Source organism: Carassius carassius, chromosome 30, assembly GCF_963082965.1.
Source record: "Carassius carassius chromosome 30, fCarCar2.1, whole genome shotgun sequence".
Lineage (NCBI taxonomy): Eukaryota > Metazoa > Chordata > Actinopteri > Cypriniformes > Cyprinidae > Carassius > Carassius carassius.
Genome location: NC_081784.1, coordinates 20,397,981 through 20,423,451, shown reverse-complemented (window position 1 = coordinate 20,423,451; position 25,471 = coordinate 20,397,981). Strand labels below are relative to the sequence as shown.

General features: G+C 36.8%; 4 protein-coding genes across 8 annotated transcripts in view; 3 read left to right on the top strand and 1 right to left on the bottom strand.

The window, feature by feature from the left end:
• Positions 1-1,943, top strand: part of LOC132110866 (methylcytosine dioxygenase TET3-like) — a 44,304-nt gene extending 42,361 nt beyond the window's left edge. For both annotated transcript variants that reach the window (XM_059517893.1, XM_059517894.1), the window contains one exon: positions 474-1,943. In XM_059517893.1, the coding sequence (XP_059373876.1) occupies positions 474-1,432 (959 nt within the window). In that variant the 3' untranslated portion in view covers positions 1,433-1,943. The remainder of the gene's footprint in view (positions 1-473) is intronic.
• Positions 1,944-6,386: 4,443 nt separating this feature from the next.
• Positions 6,387-11,804, top strand: LOC132110868 (eukaryotic translation initiation factor 4E-like). 3 transcript variants are annotated; one of them, XM_059517896.1, is made up of 8 exons: positions 6,492-6,575; positions 7,532-7,626; positions 8,952-9,047; positions 9,174-9,237; positions 9,434-9,547; positions 9,912-10,051; positions 10,661-10,797; positions 11,155-11,804. In XM_059517896.1, exons 1-7 carry the CDS (start codon positions 6,507-6,509, stop codon positions 10,773-10,775), a joined length of 693 nt encoding a protein of 230 aa, XP_059373879.1. In that variant the 5' UTR covers positions 6,492-6,506; the 3' UTR covers positions 10,776-10,797; positions 11,155-11,804. The 3 variants fall into 3 exon arrangements, with proteins under 3 accessions (XP_059373880.1, XP_059373879.1, XP_059373878.1); XM_059517897.1 differs by having other exon boundaries at positions 6,387-6,524; positions 10,661-11,804; XM_059517895.1 differs by having other exon boundaries at positions 10,661-11,804.
• A 2,082-nt stretch (positions 11,805-13,886) lies between these two features.
• On the bottom strand, positions 13,887-21,586 carry LOC132110865 (transmembrane protein 150A-like). 2 transcript variants are annotated; one of them, XM_059517892.1, is made up of 8 exons: positions 21,211-21,586; positions 20,950-21,114; positions 18,892-18,939; positions 18,741-18,812; positions 18,584-18,651; positions 18,314-18,444; positions 15,925-16,102; positions 13,887-14,096 (listed from the first exon to the last, which is right to left on the bottom strand). In XM_059517892.1, the coding sequence occupies exons 2-8, from the start codon at positions 21,012-21,014 to the stop codon at positions 13,909-13,911; spliced, it is 750 nt and encodes a 249-aa protein (XP_059373875.1). In that variant the 5' UTR covers positions 21,015-21,114; positions 21,211-21,586; the 3' UTR covers positions 13,887-13,908. The 2 variants fall into 2 exon arrangements, with proteins under 2 accessions (XP_059373875.1, XP_059373874.1); XM_059517891.1 differs by having other exon boundaries at positions 20,950-21,585.
• A 605-nt stretch (positions 21,587-22,191) lies between these two features.
• LOC132111187 (NFU1 iron-sulfur cluster scaffold homolog, mitochondrial-like) lies at positions 22,192-24,894 on the top strand. The gene is made up of 8 exons (XM_059518345.1): positions 22,192-22,391; positions 22,655-22,743; positions 22,870-23,005; positions 23,104-23,170; positions 23,257-23,368; positions 23,464-23,527; positions 24,029-24,203; positions 24,295-24,894. Exons 1-8 carry the CDS (start codon positions 22,336-22,338, stop codon positions 24,364-24,366), a joined length of 771 nt encoding a protein of 256 aa, XP_059374328.1. The 5' UTR covers positions 22,192-22,335; the 3' UTR covers positions 24,367-24,894.
• Positions 24,895-25,471: the final 577 nt, after the last annotated feature.

Below are 25,471 nucleotides of genomic sequence, written 5' to 3'. Positions count from 1 at the left end.
AGGAGTTCTAATAGTTCGGACATTGCTTGAATCAGGGGTAAAAAACGATATAAATACTGTTCAGTTTCCTGTACAGACTGATTGTTTTGTGTCTTTACACATCTTTGTATCGATTCGAGCAGCAGGGCATAATTTGGTTTTGTTTGTGTATGTTTTTGTTTAGCTTTATTGTATGTTTTAGCTGTGATTCTCATCCACCACTTATACGTGTGTATGCAGTGGACACTTCCATGTGTTTTATAGGGATATGCAGTGAGATTAATTTCAATTCATTACGTAAATTAAATGCTGTTTTTTTTAAATATTAACATTATTTTGTAAAATGGTATACATTTCTCTTGAGAAAATCTATCATAAAATAGGGACTGGTGTTGGGCCACTGATTTAATCCAGGAAATTTTGGTGATTGTAGGATTCTAAAGTGGAGGTGCTATGTTAAGTTCTTCTTATTATTATTCTTGTTTTGTCCACAGGTTTCAAACACAACTCTGTTGAATATTCACCACGTTCAGAAAAGGATACTTGTAATGTAAGCTCCACAATGCGAATGTCTGGGGTTCCAGGCATTGGAAACCGACTCTCAGACTTCCACTCTACTGTCCCATACAACCAGAGTAACACATGCCACACACCTCCTGTGGCCTCCGGCTTTGGCTTGTCCACACACCCAGATTTCCCTCAACCGCATGATCCCTCAAGAGGAACAGGCCACAGCAATGGCTCTCCTTCTCCTAGACACCGACTCGAGAACATCAGGCAGATTTCTGAACCATTCAAAAACTCGTATCCGAACGATCCTCACTCTCCCTCATTCAAATCAGAGCCTGAGGAGATACGGTGCTTCCAGGGTGGCACAGCTCCCACCCCGCTCTCCCCACCCATGGCTGAGGGTCTCCACAGTCGCTTGAACCTGGAGGACCACCACAACCCACCCGTTACAGCACGACCCCTGACCCCAGAGGTGGGTAAAGCAGAGGAATTGTGGTCAGATAGCGAGCACAATTTCTTTGATGGGGATATCGGAGGGGTCGCGGTGGCTCCTTCCCACGGCTCCATCCTAATCGAATGCGCTCGACGGGAACTGCATGCCACCACTCCCATCCTGCGGCCCAACCGCACACATCCCACCCGCATCTCCCTGGTCTTCTACCAGCACAAGAGCCTGAATGCCCCGGGCCACGGCCTGCAACAATGGGAGGCTAAAATGGCAGAGAAGGCCAGGGAGAAAGAGGAAGCCGAGCGTCTAGGACTCAACAATAGGTCAAAGGAGATGGATTCGGATACGGAGAGTGAAAACGAGACTGATCCGGAAGAGAGACACAAGCTTCAGGTCCCTACTCGTCAATCGCTTACAGTTACGAGTGACGGCGTCGTCATGTCAGCGCCCTACGCCCTCACGCACGTCACTGGACCTTACAACCGCTGGACGTGAAGTTCTGTGTGCTTGTCTAGCTAATGCCTTACCTCAGCTAGTTCTCATCCTTTCATGCCGTTTTTATTTGTGCCCTTCTTCAGTTGTGCTCTTCATCTCAGCTTTTACGAAGAAATAGACTACCGTTTGTGAGTTTTTAACTGTGACTTTTGGTGTGTATGTCAGATGTTTTTTTTTTATTGTAAAGAGATGGTGCTCAGAACAGATGTTATAAAACTGGTTTTATACATATAGATAAAAATTAGTGCATAGAAGATGTGATTATTTATTCTGATCATTTTCAAGACTATTTTGTAATTTAATTTCTGGTCCAAGCCTGTTTACTGCAATAGGAGTATGTCATCCTTTAAATGATGTGTGTAGTAGACTCTCCAATTTGACATCGTCAAATGTGAATCCTATATTCTGGTCTCAGCCTCGGGTGCTGTCTTGTCCAACACACAGTAGTTGCTATTTTATGGTGCCATTGTAGCAGTAAGGTTAAATGACCAATATGAACCAAACATGGGTTTCTAACAGGAACTTAATGTCAGTAAATTGTTTTGGCATTGTGAGACAGTGTTGGGGGTAATGCATTAAATTATAATCAGATTTGTTTTTTCAAGTGACTAGTAAAGTAGCGCATTACTTTTTTCAATTTACAACGAAATATCTGTTACTTTTTTAAAATAAGTAACAAGTTGTTTATTCGTTTATTCACTGACGCCTCTCCTGTGTGTTGAGAGAAACTAGGAGTGAGGTGCAGATACTTTTTAATTTAACTTACGGTGTGAAAGGGCCTTTACAATGTCCAGAAATATAACTTTTTTTATTTTTGTGCTGGTTTTGTTATTAAAAAACAAATGACAATGGCAAGCCTAGCCCAAATGACAAAAAGTAACGCAAAAGTAACAATACATTACTAACGCAGTTAGTTACGTTTTATGGAGTAACACAATATTGTAATACATTACTTTTAAAAGTAACTTTCCCCACCACTGTTGTGAGACATAGTATGTGGCATCCTTTAAAAAGCACTTAGTATCTTCAGACAAACTTGACCTTTGACGTTTCTGAGATGCACGTTTGGTTTATTCATCATCAAGTATCTACAATCACATGTTTAGTGTGGACTCAGTCAGGATTATGAAACTTTGCTTAAATAATTTGGTCCCAATATTCGAGTTTCTTTTTTTTTTTTACTCCCAAAGAGGTTGAAACATGACTTGAAAACTGCTTAAATCGTTTTATACAATTCAAGCATGTTAAATTATGTTCAAATGAGTTTACTGTATGATTTTCACTGGTGCTTGTAAAGAGATTCCATGACACCTTCTGAGATGTAATTTCATCTATTTTTTATTGCTACATAGTGCATTTTTATTTAAAAAACAGTCACCTTTTGGTGTGAAGGATGGGGTGTATCCATGTCTGTGCATTTTTATACGCATGTTTGGTTTTATTTGGGTGCATTGAATGAAAAGATCAATTTTAAATCTAATGACTTCTTAATTGCATGTGTATCCAGAGGCCTAGTCAAGATATTGGCTCAAACGAAAGGTTTACATTACTCTTACATAAGGTTTAAAATGAACATACGGCTAAGATATGTCTTTTTAATTTCATCTCTAAGGTGCTAAAAAGTGTACGTCAGTGTTCAAAACCATTGTACACTCAAAATGCTGTGCTTCAGCACTTGAAACGATATCTTTTCATGTAAATTGTACACATTATCTCTAAAATGTGTTTGAACTAGTACTCGAGCAATGACAAAGATAGAAAAGCTCAACAGTTACCCAATGTTAACCTATGTTTAGGTCACAGAGTGGCATGGGTGTGTTCACGCTACTGTCTCTTCAATTAAACCTACTTTTGCTGAACTATGAAACTTTCTTTTTGTGTAAAACCATCATGTGTAACAAAAAGATGATGATATTGTAATCCTGAGTTTGTATGGCTCAGGGAAAGTGCTCATCAGTGGTGCTTATTCATTGTACCAGAGTCCCCTGGCGTTGACAAATCACATACAGTAAGTGACTCTCTAGTTCTGGATCTTTCTTTTTGACCGGTGCTGAATGTTTTACTCATTAGATCATGCTATATTATTGAGTGTTTTTCCTCTCGACTTGATGTGGCACAAAAAATACTATGACCTCACAGTCCCTTGATGGTAATTGACGGACACTGAAATGCCAGTACTATGAACATCAAATAGCCTTAGGGATTTACAAATGCAATTCGATTCAATGCTCACTGATTTTATGCATTTTTCCAAGCTATTGTTTTCCATGCTCTTGATTTATGTGAATTATGGGTTGTTTTTTATGTTGCTGTTCAAAAGCTGGATTTCTGTGTGAATTAGTTTTATAATTATATAATATGTATAAGTACCATAAAACTTTGGTTTTTTTATTTGGCTCATGCGATCTTGTTTGAGTTCAGATGATTAAACATGGCTCTCATTGCAACAGTCTTGCTAATGTTCCAAAATTTGGCTACATTCCTTTTCAAGTTAATATATTCACATTATGCATCTCTCGCATGATTTTCCTCCTTTTTTTTGTTGTATTTTCCCTCTTTTCTCAGGTCTCTCTGCCCATGTAACTTTGGCCACCAGCTTCTATGGTTCTTGGATTGTCTTCCAATTTAATTCTTCAAAATTTGAATTTATTTCTGGTTATGTTTTGTAAAATGGAAAAGTGGTTCCCCGTACAACATCTTCATGTATATGATCAGTTTGACAGTTGTCTTCTGTATATGTTGAATGAAAGCTGTCGTGTGTAATTTTCTGCACCACTAGCATCACCAAACAAAATTCCATTAATAATAAAGACTATTTTCCGGCAGTTATCCCAACACTCTCACAGATAGTCAGGCAAATTGATTGGTTAATCCAGTGTTATTGTGTTGGGCTGATCACAAGCAATGTTTTGATTGCTGTTCAGAGACGCAGATATTACATTTTTGGGGAATTCAATTCAACCATTGGCTTGTTTAGTTGTAAAAAATAATAATAAATATTTGGAATATTGAACATTTAAAAAATTACACACTTCAGCTTTAAGTATGAATGTAAGCCATTATGGGCACTGTTGTAGTATGAGGAATTTTAAACCTGTTACCTTCAAAAAAAAAAAAAAAAAACATGACTTGAAGACTTGTTCATTTTGTGACTTGAAATGATCTGTCAAAGAAAGAAAACACCAGCTTTTTAGATTTTTCTTGTAGAAAATAAAATGCACAGTAGTTGTACAGTACATTTGAAGTGTGAGGCTTTTTCCAGTTGCATATTTTCACGCATAACATCTAAATAGCAGTTTCCACAGCCCAAACACTTTGCGATGTATCTAATACATTCTACACTGGTCATAATAACAGAGAGATGTTATTGTAGTAGCTATTCATTAAGCATATGAGCATTTATTATTCTGCAGTTCAACAGTATTTCCATCCCACATATATGTTATATTGTGTATTTTCAAGAACATCAGATATTTGGAATCGAGTTTTAAAGATATTTTAAATATGATTAATATGTATTTGGCTTATATCTGCCAAATGTGTTCAGGAATAACAATTCCCTAACTGTTATAATAAAGAGTGAATTTCCTGGCAGAAAAATCAACTGACCTGGAATCTGGGGGATTCACTAATCAGTTTGAAAAGTGCACAAATACACCACAACTCCAAGCAGAATAGTGCATTTCAACATCAACAATTTCTAGTGCCCTCTATGGGCAAAATTTGATGAACGTCCTCAGCTGACCCCAATGCCTATGTTTTAAGTTTATATTACACAGATCAATTTCCAAACTTGCTTGTTTCTGCAAAACTCAAGAATCAAGCTTTCCTGGATATCTTGTCAGGATTGTCTCTACATAATATTCACCTAATATAGTGTATATTGCATACAGTACACATCTTGCAAATAAGTGGTTTATTCCAATGCTGTATACATCTTTTAAACTAAAAATAAAGTGTAAATATCATTTCAGTCCAATTTTTATGTATTTATTTACAATTATACTTAAGTTTACTTGTCTTGATACGTCTGAATTGGGAAACAGCACACCACACAAGATTTGGTAAAAGTACTGTAGCTTGTATGCAGTTCTGAAATTCAGTGTGTGCACACTTAGCCTATATTTAATCTTTTGATCAAGATATACTTCATTTTTTTTTAGATCGAGTAGCCTATTAAATAATTCTTTCATTCAGAATATAGTAGTCTAGCCAATGTTTTACATACTCTCTTATATAATTTGCATGTTCATGTTTATAGTAAAACGTCAGCTTTGATGTTGATCAGCTTCCCTTACAACATTCATTTTAATATAAGTAGACTTAAGTAAAGTATATTTTCCAAATATGTGGTAAGTATACTCATATTAATGCACCAGTGGTATACTTCTACATATACTTGTATGTGTATGTGATTTCAATACTTCTTAGGGGTCAGTTGACCTGGTTAGTTTATAAAACTATTGTCTCATGTGTACTCTGTATGCTTTAATGTGTAACAATAGCAACCTTTAAAAGTGTTTGTGTGTGTGTGTGTGTGTGTGTGTGTGTGTATGAAAGTGCATTTTGAAGAATATGCTCAGCTAATTTGCACCAAGTATGCACTGAAAAGAATGGAGTGCACTTTCATAAACTAAAATGTCACCAAATACATATCCAGGTCATTTCACCACAAATTATAAAAAATTAGAAATTATATTTTGCATAAAGATTCATTGCACCGTGACATTATTTTGTTGGCATTAGTTGTGATTTCCATTAGGCCTACTGTAATACAGTTATAAATTAGAGCAAGCATACTTTACAATTCAAATATTAGCATTTGTTTGCATTGCAAAAAGATTGTTTAGACATTACTGTTTGTAGGCTATTTAGTTGATCGTAAATTACTTAATAAAAGCTTTATTATTAAACTGTTATTAGTATTGTTGCATTAACCATCCTGACACTTGTCCTAAATGTGTGTTTCAAAATAGCGTTTCTGTCTCGCAGGAGCCCCGCCAGCTGCCGTAGGTTCTCGAGCGCGTGCGTGACGCAGCAGCGTCTAACGGTCAGAAGAATTTTCACAGGCAATATGGCGACTTCGGAGCCGGTAAGAGGGAGCGGATTTCTTTCATTTAGGGCTTACCGGCGACCAGAAATGGTAAAGCGGCGTCTGTTGTGTTGTCTGCGGGACGTGTTTAACCCGTGAGCTGCACTGTTAACATCTGGAGGTGTCCTTCAGGCGTTGAGTGGGGTTTCGGGGCGCCACTGCTGCTGGTGACTTTAGAGACAGGGAGGGTCCAGACAACGAAAATTTATCAGTCCTCGCACCCCTTAACGGGTCACCTCGGATCAGCGTAATGATACCGTAACGCTTTCAGTGTGGATGGCGACGGTTTTTCTGTCGTCTGGACGTGTTGAGATCAGATCTCAGACATCTGGACACGTGTGATCACGGCTAACAGTGATCGGCTAGCGCGCGCACTCGTGGCTGCTTCAAACCGCTCATAATTCATAATTTCAATGAAATGTGACGTTTGAGTGTGCGCGACTGCATTACCGTGTAGTTTGATTCCGTAAATAGTATGAAAGTCATTGATCGCTGGAATAAGTGAACATGTGTTTGGAGAAGCTTATACCGAAGCTGACAGTAGAGGGTGTGTGGCTCAAACTGAGTTGGAGATGAGCCCGAGTAACGTTAGTGTGTGATCAGCTGGCTACTACACTGTGTGAAAGACAGGCTGTGATCGAGATAGCTGTCTTGGTAACAAGCCTGAAGCTCCAGTTAGTCTGATCAGATGTCCTGATGGGTTTAGGGGACAATAGTTAGCTATTGCAACAGCTGTTGTCATTTAGTATCTTTGCTGCTTATCTAAAGAAAGATGTCACATTGTTCAAGAGCACATTTAGCAGGGCAGACCAACTACAGCTCAGTTAAAGACCTTTCTGTTATCAGTTTTCCCACCGTCTTGGAAAAATCTGGGGTTATCTAGGAATTTTAAAATAGTTGTGGAAGTTCTTTTTTGCTCTGCCACTTTTTGTGAATTAAAGCTTACTGAAACTGACTTGGAAAAGGCCAGGGAAACTAAACTGTTTTATTGTTTTGCATTTATGCAGCGAGGAACTGAAAATGAAGAAGGCTGTGCTGATAGTCCTGCGACTGCTGCTGTGATGAGTCCTGAACAGTACATCAAACACCCTTTGCAAAACAGGTAAACTAATTTCACTTCTGTGTAATATTATCTGATGTTCCCAATCTGGAACACATGCTGTGCTGGGCACAGATGACTTAATGCAGTCCTAGTACGTTAGGGGTCACAGCCTATGTGGTCCTGGGACCATGGGGACACATGGAGATGGTCACAGAGGTGGCAGTAGTGTTTAGTGTTGTTCCAAGCTCAGAAGTCATATGAGCGATGCGGTGGCCGTCCGCCAGCATGCTGCAGGAAGTGCTGAGCTCACATGTTGAGCTGTTTCATTCCAGCCCTTTCTGACTTTTCACTGCCCTTGGCTTATTCCTGTGATATTCAGATCCGCGAGGACCTTCATTCAATATGAAAGCTATCACTCAAAGCTGTCTACCGAAAGATAGAGTACAGCATTCACATTTCAGCTTGTATTGCAAGGCAGTCATTTTCAGAATTTTTAATTCTGCTTTTTTTTTTTCATAGTTAGATAAAGTTCAAAGTTCAGCACAGGTCAAGGTTACAGTACAGATATCCCTGCAGTATCCGTGATGAGGTGCATCTGTCAGATCCCCAGCTCTCTCTCTCTCTGCTGGTTTCATCATCCTCTTATTATAACCCATAACAATAGCAGTTTTAGTTTAGTGGAGCTGCATTGTTTCTCTGCCCTTTTTCTTTTATACTTCTGAATAGAATGAATCATTGTTGAATGTTGAAAATTTACTTTTGTTCTTTTATGCACTAGATGTTTTTGGAAGAAGTCTCTTATGCTCACATAGGCTGCATTTATTTTACTGCAAAAAAAGTAAAAACAGAAATATGATTACAATTTAACATAATTGTTTTTATTTTAATGTATTAAAAATGTATTTCATTCCTGTGATGCAAAGCTTAATTTTTCAGCTTCACATGATCCTTCAGAAACCCTTCTAATATACTGATTTGCTTCTCAAGAAACAATTCTTATTATCAATTTTGTATTATCAGTAGTTTGTTTTATCAGTAGAACACTGTGATTGAAAAGTTAAGTTGAAAAAGAAAGATGAATTTGAGAAGGACTAGTATTAGCTTGAGTGACATCAATGCTCAAGCTGCATGAACTCCACACGTTTGCGTGAAAACTAATGATCATGTTCTCCAACCTGATTCAAGATGATCTAAAGCAGCAGTAGAACATCTTACAGAGTCACATGATCACTTTATACTATAACATTGTAACCAGTAATATTTCTAATTTTGTAGTGCAGCCATGGTTTGACAGTATGAGTCCTCTCTTTGAAAGCTTCTGCATAAATATTAAAGGAGTGACCCAAAGAGACCTGTGCTCACTCTCCTTATTTACGTCCCTGTAGATGGGCTCTCTGGTATTTCAAAAATGACAAGAGCAAAAGTTGGACAGAAAATCTGCGTCTTATCTCCAAGTTTGACACGGTAGAAGATTTCTGGGCGTAAGTGTTTTTCCGTCATGTATTGAAGTCACATTATCGCCACTTTTTTCCTTGTAACAAAGCTTGAAAATCTGAGTGGCTGATCATGATGGATTTGACTTGACACCATGTCATTACACTCCTCAGATTATACAATCACATACAGCAGCCCAGTAAACTTGGATTTGGATGTGACTACTCTTTATTTAAGGTAAGATGAGGAAGTGTGTGACGTATATGGCCAAACTGAAATGTGTGGTTGATTATTAACCAAACATTATATTGCAAAACTTTCTGAATTACTACGGGCGTCACTCTGGCCATGTCACTGCTTATTTCATTATCTGCATGCTGATAAAGAGAGTCAGTAATAATGACAAAACACTGGATTATTTTGTATGTCTCAGGATGGTATTAAACCCATGTGGGAAGATGACAGGAATAAACTCGGAGGAAGATGGTTAATGACCCTCAGCAAACAGCAACGACACAATGACCTTGACCGCTACTGGATGGAGACCGTAAGAGTTTAGCTTTTTTCACATGGCCTGACACAGCCAAGTATAGTGACTCGTACTCAGAATTCGTGCTCTGCATTTAACCCATCCAAAGTGCAATCACACAGCAGTGAACACACACATACACACTGTGAACACACACCCAGGGCAGTTGGCAGCCATTTATGCTGCGGTACCCGGGGAGCAGTTGGGGGTTCAGTGCCTTGCTCAGAGGCACCTCAGTCGTGGTATTGCCGGCCCGAGACTCGAACCCACAACCTTAGGGTTAGGAGTCAAACTCTCTCACCATTAGGCCACAACTTCCCAGATGAGTGGACAGCTCAGTTTGTGATGTCAACCTCATACTGACTGTCCGTGTTGTTTGCAGCTGTTGTGTTTAATCGGAGAAATCTTTGATGAGGCCAGTGAAGACGTGTGTGGAGCTGTGGTCAATGTCAGGCCAAAGGGGGATAAAATATCCATCTGGACAGGCAACTGCCAAAACAGAGACGCCATCATGACGATAGGGTATGTGGCTTACTTTGTATAACTCACACTAGGACATACATATTGTTGACAAATGTAAAGTACAAATTGAAACAGATTAAATGTTTCCAGAAATAACTACTGTTCAATAAGTGGGATACAATATTGTGACATTTTGAAAGAACATGCTCCCCAAGGCTGCAATTATTTGATCAAATATACAGTAAAAACAGCAATATTGTGAAATATTAGTGCAATTTAGAATAAGTGGTCATTTTTAAAGTAATTTATTCCTGTGATTTCAAAGCTGAATTTTCATGATACTTCAAAAATTATTGATATGGTGCTCAAGAAACATTTCTTATTATTATCATAATTGAAAACGGTTGTGATGGTTAATATTTTTGTGGTAACTGTGATATATTTTTCAGAATTCTTTGATAAATAGAATATAAATCTTTTGAAAATGTATAAATGTCTTTATCAATTTAATGCATCTGTTTTGAATAAAAAGTGTCAGTTTCTTAAAAAAAAAAAAATCCAACCTGAGATGTGTGTTCAGCTGATGTTTGATCTAAATATGCTGATATCTAGCAGTTTCTGTACTGATGCCTTCATTGTGATGCGAAATCTGTTGTTCTTCCCCTTTAGGCAACAATACAAAGAGCGTTTGAGTCTCCCAATCAAAATGCTCATCGGATACCAGTCACATGACGACACCTCTAGCAAAAGTGGCTCCACAACAAAGAACATGTACTCCGTTTGAAGAAAACTCATTTCAACTCATTGTAGGTTTATAAAATTCCAAATTTGCATCACATTAATACTTTTGAGTTGTCAACAACTGTAGTGCCCTTCCTTTTTAAGAAAATGTAAAAAAAAAAAAGTCAAATATGTAAATGTAGTGCTCTCCAGCCTGAGATGATCGGCACCGTTGATGTGTTGATCAGGGGACGTCGTCTACTTGTCTAGACCTGAGAGAGGACCGCATCAGATAACGCTGTACGAATTGAGCTAGATGTTACTGATTTCTTTATCGTCATTTGGGAGAGTTTAAAGGACTAATCGAACTAGCTGAAGAGTTTCTAAGGCTTAGATAAGAGACATGCCGTTCTTTGCTTTTAACATTTCTTTCTCACCATCAGACGAACAAATAAACCCACAACTTAATCCACATGGACATTGAAAGGGCCCGAACTGTTTTAGCATGCTTTGTTTGGAGGTGTTTGGCATGAGAAGTGATTGCAGAGGCTCCTGCAGACTGACTTATCTTAAAGGTTTGTAAAGGATTACTTTCAGTCGCGCTCCAAGTTTGGAATTTGGAGGAGTGGTCATTTATTCTTTCAGCTATGCTGGAATTGTGGCATCTTGTTTGTAGACTTATCTAACAGTTGTGCTTCTCCTCTTCATCTATTTATGATATGCATTACAATTGAACTATGTAGTGAGAGGAACACCGGGAAAATCAAGCTCCTGTTTTCTTGCAGTTATTTTTTGAAGTTCTTGGCAATGTTGACTACTGCTTGCCGTTTTTTGTTTTTTTGTACTACTACTACTTTTCTTTTTCCCCCAGTGTATTCAGTGAATGCCTGGACATACTTGCTTTTAGGTTTGCTACCACCTTTCCCCTTATTGATACTGTAGACATTTTCTAGTTTTCCCCACTCTTTGGATCAGAGATAGAAGAAAGGATGTTCATTGTGAATTTATTTTGCTCATAATGTATCTTTATTATCTGTGATTCCAGGATGTACATTACCTTATTTCAAAGTAAAAGTTATGTGCTTTGCATTAACATGTGCATTTCTTCCTGAATATTTATTCTCTTGACAAACCTATCTGAAAATTAAACAATTGTGTAATGTGTTGTCATCTGCACAAATACATTTAACCAATCAGGTAAACTAATAGAGTTCTGCAGGTATGATGTGTTTGTAGGCAAAACCATAAGTTTACATCACGCAGGTTCTCTCGATTAAAAAGCCACTAGGATTTGGATTATTACAGAAAATAAACTCTGAGGCCAATAAACGTTGACGACATCTTAAGTTAATTTATTTAATAAAAATACATTTTGATTATCAAGGTAATCTTAACAAATGAACAGCTTCTACAGATTCTAAAGCCTAAATACAGTCACCAGGAGTAAAAAGGTTGCACAACATGGCCATCACTAAGTTTTCAGTCGTTTTATATATATATATATATATATATATATATATATATATATATATATATATATATATATATATATATATATATAAAAGTAAATGTAGTTTACAGGAACGCTAAAGCCAACTAATGAGTGGATGAATTTTCCTGTTCAGAGTGATGAAACAACCCCTTTTTTTGTCTTATTTAGCCCCTTTTTAGCAACCCCCTACAAAAAATTAAATGACATGAGTTTTTCTGATATATTTTATGTTGTAGAATATAAAGTAAAAATACCTTGAGCTTGTGTTTACCACACACCATAGACTTTGGCACAACAGAAGTTTAAGTGCAAAAATGCTAACAGGTTTCCAGGTTTTAGGACTCATTGCTTTCAGAACTACAGTCAACACTACTTCATTCTTTAGCACAGGAGCAAAGTCCTCAGCTGCAGCAGTGTGTGTACATAACCTTTCTAAACAAATTCACTCCTCCACCTTGACTTTGAATGTTGAGCTGTCCTGCATCTCCTCTCCCTGCTCTGGAAGTTACCATAAAGCAGATTGTAAGTTAATGTCATATTTCGTTGTGAAAATTTTGAGTCTACATGGCCTATACATAGTCACAGACTGCATTATTTAATAATAAAAATGGCAATAAGGGAACTACGTTTTAGATGATTGCCCCATTAAACCTGACCAGTTCAACAGTGTTAACAGAAAAACAACGATAAGAGTTGGATCACCCGCCCAAGTGAATTACAAGAGTGGTTTTCTTAGTTTTACACAGAATTGCACAGATCAGGTGTTTCAAGTGTTAGTACTTCCATTGAATTATTGTACATTACTCCTGGCATTAATACCTGTGTGTGTGTGTGTGTGTTTGGTAAGATCCAGCTGGCCATTATGCTGTTAAACCATTCAGATTTCAGGGAATCTTTATATTATAGATATTTGTCAACAGGAGGTTTATCTCTAGATTCTTTAAAGCAGCATTACAACATTAAACACAACTGGATTTCAGCAGTCAAATTAATTCATGCAAACTTACCCTGTAAAGTCTGTCTGTAGGCTTGTCATAAGTGCATCTCAACATCGAAACTCATAATGCTGAGTACTTATATGTAAAACTATAAATAGCAACGAACTGTGATACAGAGGCAAAATACTCTTTGTGGCTGGACCACTTAGCTATGGTCCTCCTAATTTGACCATAGAGTCTCTGAATTGAAGTTCTGACATTAATAAGGTATAATGCAAAAATAATTGAATTTGAGAGAAACCTTTGACTACAAATGGGTTATTCTTACCTTGTGACACTTTTTTGATTTCCACATTATCATTATCACTTGATTCGATTTAATGTGTGAGGTAAACTGAACAATCTTTTGAGCAACATGCACCAACCGAGTTACTCTTGCTCACAGAAAGTCAAATATTGCATTTGTAAGGTATTCTTGTAGTTAAATGATACAGTATTTTGTAAAGTAAAGATGCTTAGGAAGAAACTAGTAGTACAAAGTGCCTGTTGTGTATCCTGCTCCAAAGTAAATTTCAGTGCTTGCATTATCAAGAGGAAGTGTGTACATTATATTGCAACTTCAAAAGTATGTGCAATCCCTTTACAAGTTTCCAAATGTCTCCTGAGTAGATATTCTGTTTGAATGAAGTTACATTTAAAATGTCTTATATTATGAATCCATAACAGGAAAACTATGAATACCATAGAGTTTGGAAGGATTTTATACATTAAGACATAATGAGTGTTTTCTCTTCTTCTTTCTTTGCTAAAAGCACTGAAAGCATTGATGAGGAGAAAAAGTAGAACTCCACAAAGTAGCTGAGTTCATAGAGCTCCAGATTGACACACAGAAACCATTCAAACACAGCAGAGATGTGCTTGTAGAAGTAATCCTCCTGGATGAAGAAGATGCCATCTGATGAAAGAAGAGTTATGGAGCAAAACACCTGTGATTTCAATAGCGTTGTAATGATGTCAATGGGTTAGTCATCATTGACTCACCCTCATGTAGTTCCAAACCTGTATGACTGTGGAACATAAAAGAAGGTATTTTGAAGAATGTTGGTGACAATAACAGGAAGGGACAAAAAATGCAAAAGGCTTCAATGGGAGATTAAAATGGTTATCAATGTTCTTCAAAATATCCTCTTTAGTTTTTCACAGAAGAAAGAAATGCATACAGGTTTGGGCAGACATAAGGGGTGAGTTAATGATGACAGTTGCCCCAAAGTTTTTTCATCAGAGAATCCTGAATAAGAAATATTTCTTAAGCAGCATAGACTATTTTCTGAAGGATCATGTGACACTGAAGACTGGAGTAATGATGCTGAAAATTCAGCTTTTATCACAAGAATAAATTAAATTATATTTATATATATATATAATATAAATAAGTTATTTTAAATAATTATTGCAAATAGTTTTTACTCTGTTTTTAAGACTAAAGAAAACATATTTTTACAATATATAATATAAGTCTCTGGTGTCCCCAGAATGTGTCTCTGAAGTTTCATCTCAAAATATCCCACAGATATTTTATTATATAACTTAGAAAATGCATATTTTGAGTGGAATCTGAAACGCGCTATCTGCGGGCCTGTCTCTTTAAATGCAAATGAGCTGCTGCTCCCCGCCCCCTTTTCCAGAAAAGAGCTGCTGCCATTACAGCTCGGACCTGCTGAAAACGTCTGTTTTGGTTCTGGTTAACTGTTTATCGCGCTGAAATCATGCGTTTTAAACCAACTTTTGATATAGGGTTTTCTGAGTGCACACCCGAAGAACAGAAAAGGGCTGTCACAGCATGTGAGTATTAAACTAAGTTCTCTTTCACACAGAAGTTAATGTTAAAAACACACATCCGTTACAAAAAAAAGTTGGTTAAGTCTGTGAAGGTAAACTGCTGGTAAATAAGTCGAATGTTTAGTTTAGATCTGTGTGGCAGAAGCGATATACAATAAAATAATCTATAATATAAATCAATAATCTTACTGCTCTCTTGTCTCCTCTGAGACTGGGACTCTTAATAAAGTTCTGTGCTCGTCTGTGGAGCCAAAGACACAACAGTTAAAAGGTTTTGCTCAAACGTTCGTCATGGCATTACAGCTAGTACACGTCGTCCCTTGCGAAATCAAAATGAAGGTGCAGAGGGTGGAAACTTACAAATTAAGGGGCGGTAATATTATAATGAGATCCCTTTGCAACGTCACTGGGGAAGCAACATCAGACACCTCTTTTTTTTAGATGCTTTCAGAAAAAGGCTTACCAGAACAAAGTTACTGAGTTAATCTGTTTCAGATCTCCTTGGTTGGTAGATACACATGGGATCTGATTATAGCACTTAAAACCTGGAAAAGTCAGATTTTCATGATATGTCACCTTTAAAAAAAAAATTTCAATCTTACCAATCCCAGATTTTTGAGCGGTAGTGTACTTTTTTTAAACCTTTTAAACCTATTTTTTTTTAACGTTTTCCTGAATGAGTTTCTGCTTTATTTCTATAAAATAATTGCCGCTTGATTTGATGTTTTGATATATAATGCAATGACATACATTTTAAAGTGTTTTTCAAGTGTCCAAATACTTGTCGGGCCAGTGTATATCTGAAAAGATACTTGTAAGTACTCTACCTTTTCACCTCTTGCTTAATTTAGGATTTTTCGAAGCATAGACAAACTGGACCATAATTTAAAAAAAGAATAGCATTACCATGCATAAAGCAAAATATTTTGAACATAAAAGGATACAGAGAATGGTGGCAGAAATCTGGATGAATGAGGAGATGATGCGTAGTGGATAGAGAACATGTTCACATCCCGTCAGCATACATTTACTAGTGAGGGAGGTCAGGATGGTCATGTACAGACACACAAACACAAAGCTCACAGCAGCACCCAGGTAATGCAGTAACATCAGCTCTGCTGGCTGCAAGAAAACACAGGAAACAACATCTGTTTGGTTATTTCACAACACATTCTTAAAAGCAAAGATTCCAAAAGGCGAGTTTCACAGTGATGTCATAGAACGGAGGTGTCAGACTAAATTCTTGGAGGGCCGGAGCCGTGTAGAGATTTGTTCCAACCCTGCTCCAACACACATACCATGAAGTTTTCAAATAAGCCTGAACAACTTGATTAGTTTGATTAGGTGTGTTTAATTGGGTTGAATATAAACTCTGCTGACCTCAGGCCCTCCAGGAATTGAGTTTGACACACCTGCCATAGAAGAAACATGTTGGGTTCCTCAAATAACCTTTCAGTGCTCCTTAAAAGAGCCATTTTTTAATGTCTGTGATAAACGTTTTAAAAATCTAAAGAATGTTTTTCACTGCAAAGAATCTGGAAATTTTCCAAGCATGTTAGATGTTCTTCATGGATCATGGATACATAGTTAAGGACTTTATTCGGAGAGAAACTAAAAGTAAGTAAAATGTTAGACTGTTTTCTTAAAGGGATAGTTTCAATTACCCCATGATTTACTCACCCTCAAGCCATCCTAGGTGTATATGACATTCTTTTTTCAGACGAATAGAATTGGCGATATATTAACTAACGTCCAGGCTAATCCATGTTTTATAATGGGAGCGGATGGTAGCCCAAAAGTTGAAGTCCAAAACATTACACCCATCCATTATAAAAGAAGTCAACACAGCTCCGGGGGGGTCAATAAATTTTTACAACTTTATAAACCTTAATCTCTAGCTTCCGCTAACTGTCGGACTCTTATGCACGTTTACGAGAGAGCATAGCATAAACTCCAGGAAGAATATGCTAGTCTCGTGAGAAACAAGTTTTGTTTACAGCAAAGGAAAACCAGTGTTCTCTTGGCTTATATCAAAATCCTACCATTCCATCCTATCCATTTTTCTGTACAGATTCTCGTTTTGTACTATTAATTTGAGACCCATGTTTTGTTTGCCTTCGTCCTACATCATCCGCTGGATGCTACTCTCTCGTGAACATACGTACGACTAGCTAGAGCTAGAGATGAAGATTTTTTTAGTTGTAAATATGGATAGTTTTCAGCATGGATTAGCCTGGACATTATTTAATACATCTCTGATTGCAATGGTTCCCGCAGACTTGCACTCTATGTGTGGTGGCACTTCCCCTGGGGGGAAATATAGGCTATATATAAAACAGCAAATGTGCTTATTTTAAATGCACATTTATTCTCTGCCAGCAGGGGGCGCTTCAGGAGCGGCAGGAACAAGTAAGTAAATCATGGGATAATTTAAATTTTTGGGTGAACTATCCCTTTAAGGCCATGTCACCTGAGATCCCTTCATTAAAGTAATAGTTCACCCAAAAGTGAAAATATGCTGAAAATGTACTCACTCTTCAGCCACTTATAGATAAGTTTGTTTCTACATTGGAACAGATTTGAAGAAATGTAGCATTATATCACTTTTCTACTAATGAATCCTCTGCAGTGAATGGGTGCCATCAGAATGAGTGTCCAAACAGCTGATAAAACCATCAATACAATTAATCAATAATCCAGTCACTTTTACTTCTGTGAAGAGAAGTGTGTGATTGTATTTAACAAATCCATTATTTAGGGGTTTTAACTTTTAAACTGTAAAATGAAATTCCATAATCCAAAATAACACTTCCTCCAGTGAAAAAGTTCATCCACCTTTGTCCTCTTACATCAAAATCCACCAACATATTTATTTAGAACTGTTTCTTTTTACTTGTAAACAGTGCTGATCTGTGCATGTTTCTCTTCTGATTCAGATGGGATGTATTTTTCTCTGGAGAAAACAGTCTAATGGAGAGATGACTCTAGTATTGTAGAAGCAAAGTTTTGAGGTTGATGAATTTGTTTTTTACAAACATGCAGCTTTTTGCTTCACAAAACAATAATTGATGGACTGGAGTGGTGTGGATTATTTATAGATTATGATGATGCTTTTATCTGCTGTTTGGACTCTTGTAGAGTAAGCAAGTGATGTAATGTACAATTTCTCCAAATCTGTTCTGATGAAGAAACAAACTCATCTTTATCTTGAATTGCCTGGGTATGAGTAAAATTTCAGCAAATTTTCATTTCTGGGTGAACTATTCCTTTAAGAATTTTTGTAATGATTTATCATCACTTATGAAATTAGTTAATGATATCATCTGTACTTACATTGCAGTTTCCTGCCATGAATGCGCTCACAGACACCACACAGCCTAAAATCATTGCAATCTTACTGAGAAGAGAATGAACACTGTTCCTGTCCAGGATGTGCGCATGATGAAAAACACAGAAAATCAGAACTGCGGGGATAAAGATAAAATGTATTACAATTTTTTTTTTTCTGCAAATCATAATTAAATTCACTACCATGAATCTGTGTCCTGTGTCTTTTTTCAGGACACAGATATGCAAAATAATATGAAAGTAATATATACCCACACAAAAAAGAACCAGCATTGATTGTTGCTGTGAAAAGGGAGTTTTCTGGAAAGTTTGATCCACTTGTGCTGCAAAATAAGCAGAAAATGACTGTCAATCCTTTGGATTATGAAGTGGAAAATGACAGTGGTTTCAGGAGTCAATGTGTAATACAGACCTTACGGTGGGGACATTATCCATGGTGCAGCAAATCCCTGTTTCATTTGGGTGACATGAGTTTCTGTATTCCCTGATAAAATAATGTTATAATGAAACATGCATAACAGAAAGAAAACATTAAGCAATGCTGGTTGGACTTAATACTTTACCAGTTAGTAAGTGAGCAGACATGGTTAAAACTTAATGCAAGTCCATATCTGTAAAGACAAGAGAATCCTTTACAACCAAAATAATTGAAAAATAATATAAAAATAGGCACTTTAAGTTATTTAAAGTAGCATGTGCATTGAAGCTGATACATAGAGTATATATGAAAAATCTTCATTCTTAATTTGTGAAAGAAAAAAAAACTGTACATGAAGGAACTTTTTTATTGATACTCCGCATAATCACTTTAGGTAATACCAGGCCTTTTGTTTTAGTTTTTTTGGCAAATCATATAAATTTTTTTCTATATGTAGGGCTGTGTTATACTACTTTTTGCCAAGACCACAGGAAAAATACTTAAAGGGGTCATTTGATATGGCTAAAAAGAACATTATTTGGTGTAATGAAAGGTGTTTATGCCGTTTAAGGTTAAAAAAAAACATTATTTTCCACATAATTTACATTATAGTTTCTCCTCTATGTCCCACCTTCTGAAAGTTTTTTTTTTTACAAAGTTCATTGTCCTGAAAGCAAGGTTTGCTCTGATTGGCCAGATATCCAGTGCATTGTGATTGGCCGAATGCCTCAAGCGTGTGACGCAAATATTATACCCCTCATCATACTGTGATGACGTGTCCCGGTGGTGTGACGAGACAAAACCAATAAAACCCATTACAAACGAGGCATTTGTTGCATCCAGTGGGAACTTAATTACTGATTATAATGACTTATACTGTTTACGCATTGCGTTGCATATCACACCGCGTAAACCAAACCATGTCTGCATGTTTGATCTGAGAAATGACAAACAACAAGCACTACTCTACACTGCTCAAATCTCACATTTAAATCATCAGTTGCAAACTCTTAAAACATGTACTCGTACTTATAGACTGAATCAGAAGCGCCAGACTGTCCTTGCAAAGTTGGAATTGCCCCACTTTATAGAAAAAGCCTTTATGCCATAGACGACATTGTAGGCTACTGGTTCAGAAAACAGTCCTCATCCTCCATAAAATGCGATGCACACATCTGAATATTTGGGTTGAACTGTTCTGGAACAGTGTTGTAAATTCAACTGAACCACTGATTTCTAGTTGTGTCCTCTTTTGGAAGACCAAACAAAGTGTTTTTACCTTCACAACATGGCGCCAAACAGCGAGAATCGAAATTAAGCCTTTTTTCTTTGCGTGAACATTTGGGCGGCGTTATGAAAATCTTCCCACGTCTTGACGTAGACGTGGGGGCGTGTTTAAATGAGACGTTTAAGGAGGGAGTGGTTGATTCTTAACTTTTTTATTTATTATAGAATATCTCTTTGGATTTGAGACTTGAGTCTTTGCAACTTTACAGATCTTCTTTATGCACCAAGAGCTCGTAACACTCCAAAGAGAAAGGGAAAAACTGAAATCACATCATATGACCCCTTTAAATCAGACCCAAAATAATACAAATGTTTTGCTGTGGTAGTAGCATGTTTTGTTGTTTCTGTGCTCATTCTGTTCAGTGTTCTTGCTCTAGCAGAGATGCATCGGGATTGTTTAATTAGTAACCCGGCACCTGTTTACAGAGCATGACTCAGAGATTGATTAGTGCTTAACAGTGCATGTGAAAATTGGTCTTCGATCAGATAACAGAAAAGACCAGCCTTGAGTTTTTCTGATCCTGACTTTGGTTACTGCGTTTAAAGTATGTCTCATGATGCTTATGACATCAGCACTGAGTTTACTCCTCTCTTGTTTTTGCTTTGCTGTTAAGCTGGTTATGCAACAATCATTTACACGTCTCCATCAATGTCATAATGTAGATATTAATATGTTTTGACTGAGACATTGTAAATTATGTTTAAACCATGCCTATCTATCTATCTATCTATCTAATATTCTGAGCAATTGTGAAAAGATACTGTATAAGAGCTAATAATAGTGATGCACACATTTTAATAGTAATAAAAGACTTCAACAAACATTTCTATCAGAGTTTAAGTTGACTTACGAACCATACAAATTATAATATGTAACCTAAATTGAGAGAAATGGCAAAGAATCTTGTCAACTCACACTGTCCAACACCCGATGAATGAGACGGCACACAGAACAATTGGTAAGATAACCCAAACAGCCATGTTTCTTCGAGAGAGTCCGTTCAAGAAAAAAGTAAAGTGCTGATAATCTCAGAAGTGATCCTTCCACGGAGGTCTTGAAAAATTGACTGACATATTAGCTCTTCAAAAACACGCAAACACGTCCTTTAGCATCTTTCACTTCTCTGCTGGCCTTATCAGTTTACTGTGTCTTCTACCAGATGAGCAACATTCTTACTCTGAGACATGCCACCACATCCAGCCACTCCTCTATTGTAATCACCTTCTTTAAGACAAGAAAATATAACAGCCACAAGGAAACTTCGGTTGAGTCAACTCAGTCTTGTCCCATTGTTTACTTATGATCTTACTCATAGCATGTCCTGAGAGCTTGTTAGTTTAAAGCAGTGGTTCTCAGACTGTTCAACCCAAATCACAACAGCGAAGGGTCACAGAGTCACAGTCCATTTTTAAGAACTAGAAAAATATACTTTAAGTGAAATGGGACTGTGAACAACGTACACATATTACAATAATTTGATTGATGTCAGTGTATAAATCATACTGCTGTAAAAGCCTCAGTCAGTCCTTGGATTGGCCCTTTTGCAAGTCTGTGAAAAGACCCAAGAGTAGCATCTAAGACACGTGCCTACTTTAAAATAACATTTATAAAGATTTGCACTGCAATGTAGCCTAATACAAAATGGTTAACATGCATTGCATTTTATAAATAGTCTTGCAGTTCAACAAATTAATATCAAATACATTTTAGAGTCTCATTTGAGACACATCCTGCATATGCATTTGTCACAAAAGCCTTAGTCTAAAGTGTATACACAACCTTTATGAACACAAAAGGAAATGTAAGGCAGAATGTGAGCGACTGACAGGCTGACCATTCATTACATTGCATCTGTTTTTTTTTTTTTGTTTTCTTTTGTTTTCATTTTGTCATAGGCCTATAAAGTGAATGCTGGAACTGGCATCTGTCTATTATCTCTCTAACATCTCCTTTTGTGTGATGCAAAAGAGAACTCAGACACAGTTTAACTGAGTAAAATCTAACGTTAGGGTAATTAAAATTTTGTCGTTTTTATCTTGAGGTAACATTTGGTAAACTATCCCTTTAAGAAGTGCGCTGCGCCTCTTTGACATGTCAGGTGCAATGCAGTTGTTTTGACGTAATTAACTCTTAGTTCGTACCACTGATCTATATTTGGTTCGTACTCATTTCGACACATATTTGTATAAACACTATATATATTTTAATTACATGCACTATTAATTTAACATACAAACAGGCGTATTTTTCAGCAGGAGAATTATTGTCCGCTTCGGGGTCCTAAATTTCAAAACAATCGAAATGGCGGCGTCTGTAAGATGGAGTCTGTTGCGCTTCATGTGCTCACATCATTTGAGGTTGGAAATGACATACTGCATCTTTTAAAGTATTCAAATCCAAGATTTGAAGTGTATGGATGCGTAATATAATGTCATGTGACGATTAGTAGTTTCACCAAAATACTACAGTAAAACGATTACCTTGGTATTAACTTCAGCTGTCACACTGTGTGTGTGTGTGTGTGTGTGTGTGTGTGTGTGTGTGTGTGTGTGTATTTAACGTTATGTCTCTTTTTTTCCTTTACAGTGTGTGTAGAGACTAATCGTCTGTTTTCTCTTAGATTGCCTGTAAATGACAGAAATCAGTGTTATTCAGTGTGGTCTGCCCACAGAATACAGTCTCAACAGTATGAATGCAAGCCATTCTCAGGTCAGGCATTTTATTTTTTACCTTATATCCTCTTTATTCCATAACCGTTTGCTTTTGATGTATTTAAGCTTGTAATGCTGTTGAATGTAATATCTTAAAGCCCTGTGATCTTCCTTTTTTTTTCAGTGCGAAACCTTTCAGTTTTAACTCAAGACACACCAAACCCCAGAAGTCTGAAGTTTCTTCCTGGTAAACCTGTTCTGGGGATGGGGACTCGAGATTTCCCAACATCAAACTCGGCTGAAAGTTTCCCTTTAGCCAGGTGAGCTTCACTGTAGAAGTATAGTGTCCTTCTGCAAGCATTCATTTGAATGTAATCTTGCTGTGTATTAAAATACCTTTGTTATAATCATCCAACAGGGATCTTTTTCAAATTGAAGGCATAAAAAGTGTCTTTTATGGCCCAGATTTTATCACATTGACTAAGGTAGCGTTCGCCGATAAAGTTTGTTTGATTGCTAGCCTGTTTGAATGCTGGATTTAACTATATGAATGTGCTGTAACTTCTTAAAGACAGACGATGATGTTGAATGGACAGACATTAAGCGACATGCGATTGATGTCATTACTAAGTTCTTTGAGAGCGGAGAGGCCATCACAACAGGAGCAACTCACGCTGAGAGCAGTGAGCAAACACTGACTTAACATTAACACAGATCCACTAACTACATTCTGATGCATTGTATTTCAAATCTGTTTCTTTATTTCTTTATTCTTCAGGTGTTACAGAAGATGATGATGAAGTTGTCTTAATGATAAAGGAACTTTTAGACACACGGATCAGGTATGTTTGTATTGTTTTGATTTAATATATACTACGGTTTAAAAGTTTGTGGTCGGTAAGTTTTTTTTATTTTTTTTTTATTGAGCAAGCATTCATTAAATTGATCCAAAGTGGTTTCTTAGATGTTTTACAAAAACACCATCATTTAAAATAAACGCTGTTTACACATCATGTGTCTCTGAAGACTAGTGCAATAATGCTGAAAATTCAGCTTTGACATCACAGGAATAAATTACATTGTAAAATATAATAAAATAGTTATAGTTTAAATATTTCAGTCCAAAACTGTATTGAAAGCATTTTTAATCTTTATTATTTAGTTTTGCCACTTAAACAATTATTAATTTAGAATTTTAGAATGTCAATACTAGCCACTAGCATGAAAAGCTTTTAGAAAAAATGACTGCATACGTGGATAAGACATTTAAATCCGTAGCTAGTTATGTGTTGAAGGTTTTAAGATGACCAGCAGAGCTCAGTGCTGTGTCTGCTTTCCTTCAGACCCACGGTTCAGGAGGATGGTGGAGATGTTATATTCAAAGGCTTTGAGGATGGCACAGTGAAGCTGAAGCTGGTTGGCTCCTGTACAGGATGTCCCAGCTCCACAGTTACCCTAAAAAATGGCATCCAGAACATGCTGCAGTTTTATATTCCTGAGGTGGACATGGTAGAACAGGTAACCTGTTCATGAGAACATCTTTTGCATATTTTAACTACAGTGATCATGACTTTCATTATTGTGTGTTTTTTTTCTTTTATTTAATTAGGTTGAGGATGAAGTGGATGAGATCAACATGAAAGTGTTTACAGAACTGGACAAGACACTGCAAGACTCATAGTATGAGATCCAGCTCTGAAGGACACACAATTCAATTGGCTATTGTTGTCATAATTCTAGTGGGATTCACACACTCCATAAGAATGCTGTACATTAAAGTTGCAGAATCTAGAATATAGTGTAATATTTAACCAAGCTCAAAGTTGTAAGTTTTTCTGTTTTTAATATGAACTCATATGCAAGTGCACTCATTGAGTTACAAGGAGTCTTAACTAGTTTGCTACTTGTCTGACAGAAAAGGTTAACTTGAAGACGGTTATGCTTTTAATTGCAATGTTCATTGAACACTGCAATTTCATCTAGACGTCTGGTGAGTGCAGTATTTAAGGGGGAGTTCTTTTATAGCATGAATACAGTGCTGGTATCCTGATGCATTATTAAACCTGAAATGATCAGTTGAAGGAATGCAGATCTTTCAGAGGCTTTGAGAATGTGGTCAGTTGTGAAAATCTGTATTCATGATCATCTACGGCTGCCATCCAGAAGTTCTGGAGGACCTGTGATGAAATAAACAGTTGTGTATAAATTATTCATTGTCTTGGTGTAGATATTCGTCCTATTTTCTTTGAATGTATATCTTTCTGCATTTTTTTAATCTTCTGTTTTATACTCTGTTTTCCATTTCATCATAAAAAGTCAGCATGTTTATGAACCAGCCTGTTTCACTAAGTACTCCAGAATGAAAGATTTGAATATCCACTATAAAAATGCCCAGAAACAGTGTTTCAGAAGCACCTGTGGCATTAAATCATTTTGGGATATGAGCATCACACATGTAGATGGTGTACTTTTGAAACAAATTTTTAAAATGCTATTTTGCTTTTATGGACAACAATATTTATTTAGTTACAAAAACAATTGGGAAGTGTAATTTAGTGTCAAAAACAATCGGGATGTTGTGCTGTTTCCTCATAGAAATAATTTTAGAAACTTCAAACCTAAGAATGAAACTTGCTTGTTTACTACATAGTTGGAAAATCCTAATTATTATACAATTATTATTATAGAAATTAACAACTGTATTGAGAAACCAGATCGGGGATATTATAGTAGCCAAGGTGTTGAGAGATGGTAATCTAATGATCGGTTGTAAAAATGAACAGAGA